This window comes from Myotis brandtii, unplaced genomic scaffold, assembly GCF_000412655.1.
Source record: "Myotis brandtii unplaced genomic scaffold, ASM41265v1 scaffold421, whole genome shotgun sequence".
NCBI classification, from domain to species: Eukaryota; Metazoa; Chordata; class Mammalia; order Chiroptera; family Vespertilionidae; genus Myotis; species Myotis brandtii.
Genome location: NW_005366140.1, coordinates 2,349,362 through 2,356,972, shown reverse-complemented (window position 1 = coordinate 2,356,972; position 7,611 = coordinate 2,349,362). Strand labels below are relative to the sequence as shown.

Here is a 7,611-nt window from a genome sequence, read left to right as displayed (position 1 = left end):
CAGAGGTTAAGAGCCTGGCTCTAGGGGCCGGATGACTCAGGCTTAAACTCAGGCTCGGTGTTGCCCTTAATGATGGTTCACCCCTCTGTGCCTCAGTTTCCTCATCAGGGACCGTGGGATATTAATTGGACTCATCCACCTGAGGGCTGCTGTAAGGATTACATGAGATGAGATTAGGCACCTGGACCAGTGCCAGGCTCTCAAGTAATATTGGCAGTGGTGTGGGGGGAGGCGGGTACTGGACAGAACGCCTCTTGTTTATTTGGTCTGGTTCTGTCTCCCCATGAGGTCTAGTCTGTGCAGTGAGTACTCAATAAAGACTTTTTTTTTTAAATCCTCATCCCAGGACATGCTTCGAGAGAAGAAAGGGAGGGAGAGAGAGAGAGAAACATTGATTGGTTGCCTTTCGTATACTCCCCAACTGGGGATAAACCCACAACCCAAGTATGTGCCCTGACCAGGAATTGAACTGGCAACCTTTGGGTGCCTGGGACAATGGTCAACCAACTGAGCCACTCTGGCCGGGCAATAAAGACATTTTTGATGGACAAGAACCCATGGCAGGTAGAGAGAATCCGCATTCAGAGCAGGAGTTGGTGGCTCCAAGGATCGAGCAGGTTGGGGTGGAGCAAGCTGAGTGGAGATCCAGTTCAGGTTCCTGCTCCTCGTAGATACAGACAGGTCTGGGTTCAGATCTCAAGGAGCTACTTCTGTGTTATGTGACCTTGCTCAGGGCACCGTCTCTGGACAGCTTGTTTCCTCATTTGCAAATGGGATTGCAGACCACAGGTACCGCTTGTGGTTGCATTAGGGATTCAAAGCAGGGCAGGCCCTGAGGACAGGACTTGGCAGGCAGCAAAGGTTATGACGGAGGAAACGGAAGCCAAAGTAAGCAGAGCGCCAGAACCCCTCAACATGCCACGATCTTAACCCAAAACACCAAAGGGCATGGTAAACATTAACTTAGACATGAATCTAGCCCCCGTGAGGCATTGAGCCCACAATGGCTGCCAGGAACATGGCCCGGGTAGGAGACACAGCCCCCACCCAGGGGGGACCCAGAGTCTGGCAGGGGAGGTAGATGTTCGATGACAACCACACAAGTAATTATATAACAGGAGCACTCCACCAGGCAGAGTGGGAGGAATAGCAATAAACATAAGTGACAATTTTCTTGGCGCTTTAACAAACATCATCTCCATGGATCCCCTACAATCCTGCAGGCAGGTCCTGAATGGAAAGTTGGAAACTGAGGCACAGAGAAGAGCAGTTGGTGGTTGAGGTCACCCCACAGGGTGGGGGAGGGGGGGGCCTTGAACCCAGGCTGGGTTGACTGGGGGACACATCCTCCCCTGGTCTCAATGGCCTGGGGAGGCTGATTGTCCCAGCCCTTCAGCCCACATGCCCTGTCCACCCCCCTGCAGGTGCTCTTCCTACAGTGGCAGGAGACTCGGTGCACCAACGCCAGCTTCATACTCAACGGGGACGATGATGTCTTTGCACACACAGACAACATGGTCTCCTACCTGCAGGGCCACAACCCTGACCACCACCTCTTTGTGGGGCAACTCATCCAGTACGTGGGCCCCATCCGGGTCTCCTGGAGCAAGTACTATGTGCCAAAGATAGTGACAGAGGAGGAGCACTACCCGCCCTACTGTGGAGGCGGTGGCTTCCTGCTGTCCCGCTTCACGGCGGCGGCCCTGCGCCAAGCGGCCCTCGCCCTAGACCTCTTCCCCATCGATGATGTCTTCCTGGGCATGTGCCTAAAGCACGAGGGCCTGAAGCCCGCCTCGCACAGTGGCATCCGCACTGCCGGCATCTGGGCCCCCTCGGCACGTCTGTCCACCTTTGACCCCTGCTTCTACCGGGACCTGCTGCTGGTGCACCGGTTCTTGCCGTACGAGATGTGGCTCATGTGGGAGGCACTGAGCCAACCCAACCTCACCTGTGGCAAGCGCAGGCAGATCTACTGAGGGGTGTCGGGGCCCTAGCCCCTGGGCTCCTGTCTCCACCCCGAAGGAGGGGGAAACATTTTCTTCCCAGGAAGAGACCTTTGTCCTCCTAGGGCATAGGGAAGTGCCAGGGAGGGTTTGATGAGTGAATAGTTTTGTTTGTTTGCTTTTTTTTATACATATAAGCTTTTATTTATTTTAGGGAGAGAGAGAGAAAGGGAGAGGGAGAGAGAGAGAAACATTGATTAGCTGGCTCCTGCGTGCCCCCACTGGGAATTGAGCCCGAAACCCAGCATGTGCCCTGACCAGGAGTCAAACCGGCGACCTCTTGGTGCACGGACAGTGCTCAGCTAACTGAGCCACACTGGCCAGGGCTGATTAGTGAATAGTTTTGTGGCAAATTCTTACACATCCTTCAAAGCTCACCCAGTACTGCTCAGACCAGGTTCATCAGCCTTCCTAGACTCTCAGCTACTGGCAGAAGCACTTCGGCCAAGGTTCCAGCTGCTGCTGCTGCTGCTGCTGCTTCCAGCCCATTTGAGTCCAAGTCCCACATCCCAGCCCTAGCCGGTCTGGCTCAGTGGATAGAGCGTCAGCCTGTGGACTGAAGGGTCCCAGGTTCGATTCCAGTCAAGGGCACATGCCTGGATTGCAGGCTCAATCCCCAGTAGGGGGTGTGCAGGAGGCAGCCAATCAATGATTCTCTCTCATCATTGATGTTTCTACCCCTCTCTTCCTCTCCCTTCCTCTAAAAGCAATAAAAAAATATAAAAAAATAATAAAAATAAAGTCCCACATCCCAGCCCCAACTTGATCATGGGCTGGCCCCTAAATAGTGGCCACATGCCTGGATTGCAGGTAATTGTGGGTGAGGTCTGGCCATGGTTCACAGCCAATGGGGAATTCCCGAGGTCGCATGCAGCTGAAGGGAGAAGCATTTTTCAGCTAGGGGAAGGGCCTTGGACCCTCAGGTGGTAGGAGGGGTCAGAGAGGCCACGAATGGGACCGCCCCCTCCCTGCCTGTGGTATTAAGTCTCTGGTGGTGGAAATAGTGGCCAGAGGAGGGGGCAGCGGTCTGTCTCAGGCTATGAAGACTCGGTCTGGAGTACCCAGCAGGCCCCAGGCTCCACACCTGGGATCCCCAAGAACTCAGGAAACAGTACTGGGACCAGAGGGGTCTTCACTGGGCTCAAGGCCACACAAACACTCACCCCAGTGCCCTGAGAAGGAGGAGGTTCAGATCCTCGAGTGGCCCTGAGCTCTTGGGACCCAGGACTGCCCCACCTCCCGAGTGTCTTTCTGATTAGGGAGATCTAAGCGAACTGGTGAACCCTAATCCTGCTGGCCTTGACAGGTGTCTGGGACTTGGGCCTCCCAGGCATTGGGGTGGTGGCGGGACACCTCAGGCAGCAGAGTACAGACGGGGGAGTGGGTCCTCAGGGAATAAAATGTTCGTTGAAGACCTGGCGTCTTTTTTTTTTTAAGTTATTTACAAGTTTTAACTCAGGTCAATCTACATTTATTTATAAAAATCTCATTTCCAATAGAAAAGATACACCTGCAGGAGTCTCATTCATGCTGATCTGACCTTACCTCATCCCTGTTCACACACCCACCATGGCTCCCACTTGCCCTAAGCTTATATACCCCAAGTCTGACTCTCACTACCAGCTTGGTGACAGTCTCGGGAGAGAAAGGCACGGGTTGAGTCTGCTCCTGTCTGCAAGGGACACTGGGCCCATCTCAGGCTCCTGCTTCTGGCCAGGCCCTGCCCAATCCCACCCAACCTCCTCCCGTGAGGACTGTACCTCTGCTGTCCTCTATCCTGCCTCCTCTCCCTTTAAGTATTTATTGTGCACCTATTGTGTGTTGCACACCTTGCCCAGTACTCTTTCTCCCAGACCCATGGGAAGGGTCAGCAGATACAGACCCACCTTATGGCAAGGAGGTTATATCATAGGATCCTCATCTCAGGATGAAGGGAGGATGCAAGTGAGAAGAATGGTCAGAATTGAATCAATAAATATCCACTGTGACTAACAGGTGTGTGTGTGTGTGTGTGTGTGTGTGTGTGTGTGTATGTGTACCGTTAAGTGGGCATTAAATGACATTAAGGCCCTCCCAGGATTTGAATCCTGCACCTGGCCATTCCCGCCTTGTCTGATCTTGGCAAGCAGTCATCTCGCTGGGCCTTAATTTCCCCATTTTTTCTTGTGATGACTCTCAAGTTGTCAAACTCCTAGAAGTGTTGGTGGGCCTATGGCTGCCAGGGGCCAAGCCCATGTGAGGGCTGACCTAGGCTGGTCCCTTTTTCTTGAGGAAATGCCATAAAGCTGCTTTGAATTCTGCAGGAGTTTTATTTATTATTGGGGAGACAGGAAGATGGGGTTTCACAAGTGCAGAGAGGGTGGTACCTGGGGCTCCTTGGAGTGAGAACATTTGGCCCTCAGTGTCTGACATCACTGTAAAATCAAGGATTCTCCAAGCCAGGGTGGTGGGGTACCCCCCCCAAGTTGACCCCATAGAAGTTGGGTGACCTAGGGTAGGTGGTGAGTACCCTGTCCTAGGATGTAATCAACAATCCCCCAGATATGGGGCTTTGTGGTGCTGTATGGCTTCAGGAGGTCACCAAACCAGAACTTCTGGGTCTCTGACTCCCCGAGGCCCTGCCCTAGGAGGGCTCAGTGGGGACAGAGGGTCAGTAGGTCTTGCCAGGTGCAGCCGCTAAGGCAGCAGTGGCGGGCAGGGTTGGTGGCAGTTGCCCGGCGATGGTGGTGGTGGTGGTGGTGGTGATGGTGAGAGGCCTGGGGCAGGGGCTGAGGGTCGAGTACCAGCATTTGGTCCTCGGCCACCAGGCCATGGAGGAGATGTCGTCCTTCCAGCCATTGCAGCAGCTCACCTGGGGACAGGGTAGAGTTCAGCATAGATAGGGGACCCCAGAAGACACCCCCACTCTGTGTGCACACCCCTGCATGCTCACATCCTGCTAAGTGCCCCCCCAAACACTCATCATGCACACAAATAGCACTTATTAAGTAACTACTGTATACCGGGCACAGATTTCATCAACCATCCAGGTGTGTGCACGCTTGACCCACACTCAAGCCCCTCGCAGTGCACACACACATGTGCCACCCATCACATGGACGCACAGGTGCTTCCCAGAGTAGAAGACAGCAGAGGTGGCATGTGACACACTTATGTGCATGGGTGTGCAGACAGTGGGTACACATGGACACAAGCACACCCTGGATGAGCACACACAAGTAGCATGCCCTCAAACTCCCTCCCACTGCCCCCACCTGCCATGTGCACCTCTACACACCTGTCTGCACCCATGTCACACAGACACACGCACGCAGAACACACGTGTGTGACACACGTGCGCACAAACCTGTGTTACACCCTCTGCACCAGGGCCAGGGCTAGGGGAGGAGAGTGAGCACTGGTAGCGCCAAAACAATCAAAATAAATCCTATTTTAATGCAGTATTTTTAAAAAATCAAAATTTATACAAAAATGCACGAAGATCACAATCCTGAAGTGGTAGAGGATCTGACTGCACTTGCAAGACTCTGCCGCTAGGCCTCGCGCCGGTTCCCGCCCAGCGGGGAGAGCATCCTCTGCGGCCGGCAGGTGGACCCCGGTCCGCCCCGCGCGCGTACCAGCCCGCCCGCGCCCCGAAGCCCACAAGCGCCCCGTGCCCACTGAGAAACCCAGGAACACGGCCCCTGCCTGCGCCACTTACGGTCTCCGCCAGTCACTGGCCGCCCGGTCTCGGGGGACCAGCGCGGGCCCCCACACACTCGCACCAGCGCGCGGACGAAATGGTGGCCACACAGCTTCTCCGGCCCCTCCGGGGTGGGCGCGCGGCCCAGCGTCCCGACCAGGGCCGAACTCAGCAGCACCAGCGCCCAGGGGAGCGGGCGGGGGTCCATGGCGGCGGGAAGCGCCTGAGCCCAGCAGGCACCCGGCTTATAGGCTCCCAGCCGGCCCAGCTGGGACCTTGGAAGCAGGGGAAGGCATGTGAGAGGGTCAGGGTCAGGGTCAGGGTGAATCCAGCGTGAGCCCTGACGCTGTGTTCTCTGTTGTAATGCTAGCGCCTGACTTCATGAAGCTTTGATTGTGGAGGCAGCCGCCCCCATGATGGCCATCTCCGCCCAGCAGCTAGATGAAGCGCAGGCGCCCTTCCCCGCGAGGCTCCTGTCTCAGAGATCGTGGCTGATTCTGGTAACTGGCCATTTGGGCCCCTTGCTTTCTCTCTTTGATGCTTTAAATGACCACTCTTACGTTAGGCCCCAATCCTCAACGCCAATAAAAGCAGAACCCCAGACCTGACCATGCTCTCCCTCCACCTGCCACTGGGCTGTGTGGCCCCACATGTGTTGTGTCATTTCCAGGTTCTAAGTAAATAATAAACCTTTATTTTCTCAGAGTTCCCGGATGGTGACTGATGGCGTCTTGTACTCGTAATGAGCTCAGGGGCTGGTCCAGCCACCTTCTCAGAGTTCCCGGATGGTGACTGATGGCGTCTTGTCCACTGCGCTGGTTATTGATTGGCTGAGAGGGACACGAAACGGCAAGGGTCTCTCTCCCTGGGCAGGGCCTTGGGTGTCCCCACCTCAAGTGGACTGCTGGCTAAGGAGTCTTTATTATCATTATTAACTGTTTGAAAGAAGTGAAATAGATAAACTGAGAAATAATTTCATGGGGTGGGGGTGGCGCTCAGCCAGCTGAGACCGGGGATATCTGGAGTCTTGTTTGGAGGGTGCACATAAGGAAACAGGCTCGGAGAGCGGACCCCACACTTGCCCAAGGTCGCAGGAGGCTGGGCCCTGGGATGGGGGTGCTGGCTTGCTCTGCCTCTCTCACTTTAGGGTCCCCTTGGGCTGGGCAGGGACTGAAGGGCCCAGACAAGTGTGGCTGCATTTGCTCAGCACCTACTGGGTGGCACCCTGGTGCCCGGGAGGCCGTAGGACCCTGTTTTACCAAGAACGGAAGCTAAGGCAGAGAGAGCCTGAGCCGAAGAGCTGGTCTTGCTCAGGTTTAAAGCAGCCCTGCAACCCCGACTCACTCCGCACTTTTCACCAAAGCAGGTGGCTCTTCTAACCGGTTTAGCTCAGTGGATAGAGCGTCAGCCTGCGGACTGAAAGGCCCCAGGTTCGATTCTGGTCAAGGGCATGTACCTTGGTTGCGGGCACATCCCCAGTAGGGGGTGTGCAGGAGGCAGCTGATCGATGTTTCTAACTCTCTATCCCTCAAAAAAAAAAAAAAAAAAAAAAAAAAAAAAGCAGGTGGCTCTTCCTGGGCTGAGATCTCTGTCTTTGCCTCTCTCCCTCCCTCCCTCCCTCCCTCTCTCTCTGTCATTCTCCATGTCTTTCCAGCAGTCCTGAGGAGCACACAGGAGACTAGCTGGCCCTCCTGATGTCGAACCCCTCCCCACAGCCTAGCTCTTCCAACCGGGCCTTACCCTCTGACCCACACAGAACAGCCTGTTCCCTCCACCCTCCAAAAGCCTGTAATCAGCTCCCCAGGACAGAGCCGAGGCCAGCAGCTGGGGCTGGGGGAGTTCTGTCCTCCTCCAGGGCCCCAGCCAATGCCCTACCCTGCTGTGTCTCCTCCTGCAGCCTATCCCAAGGCCCCCCCCCCCCCCCGC

The 7,611-nt window shown here is 55.4% G+C and overlaps 2 protein-coding genes across 2 annotated transcripts in view; one reads left to right on the top strand and one right to left on the bottom strand.

Annotated features, from left to right (window-relative positions):
- B3GNT3 (UDP-GlcNAc:betaGal beta-1,3-N-acetylglucosaminyltransferase 3) overlaps window positions 1–2,169 on the top strand; it is a 21,676-nt gene extending 19,507 nt beyond the window's left edge. The window contains exon 4 of the mRNA XM_005873913.2: window positions 1,425–2,169. Coding sequence (XP_005873975.2) covers window positions 1,425–1,976 — 552 coding nt within the window. The 3' untranslated portion in view covers window positions 1,977–2,169. The remainder of the gene's footprint in view (window positions 1–1,424) is intronic.
- A 2,158-nt stretch (window positions 2,170–4,327) lies between these two features.
- INSL3 (insulin-like 3 (Leydig cell)) lies at window positions 4,328–6,575 on the bottom strand. Its single transcript, XM_005873879.2, has 3 exons — window positions 6,497–6,575; window positions 5,704–6,453; window positions 4,328–4,854 (listed from the first exon to the last, which is right to left on the bottom strand). The coding sequence occupies exons 2-3, from the start codon at window positions 5,891–5,893 to the stop codon at window positions 4,637–4,639; spliced, it is 408 nt and encodes a 135-aa protein (XP_005873941.1). The 5' UTR covers window positions 5,894–6,453; window positions 6,497–6,575; the 3' UTR covers window positions 4,328–4,636.
- Window positions 6,576–7,611: the final 1,036 nt, after the last annotated feature.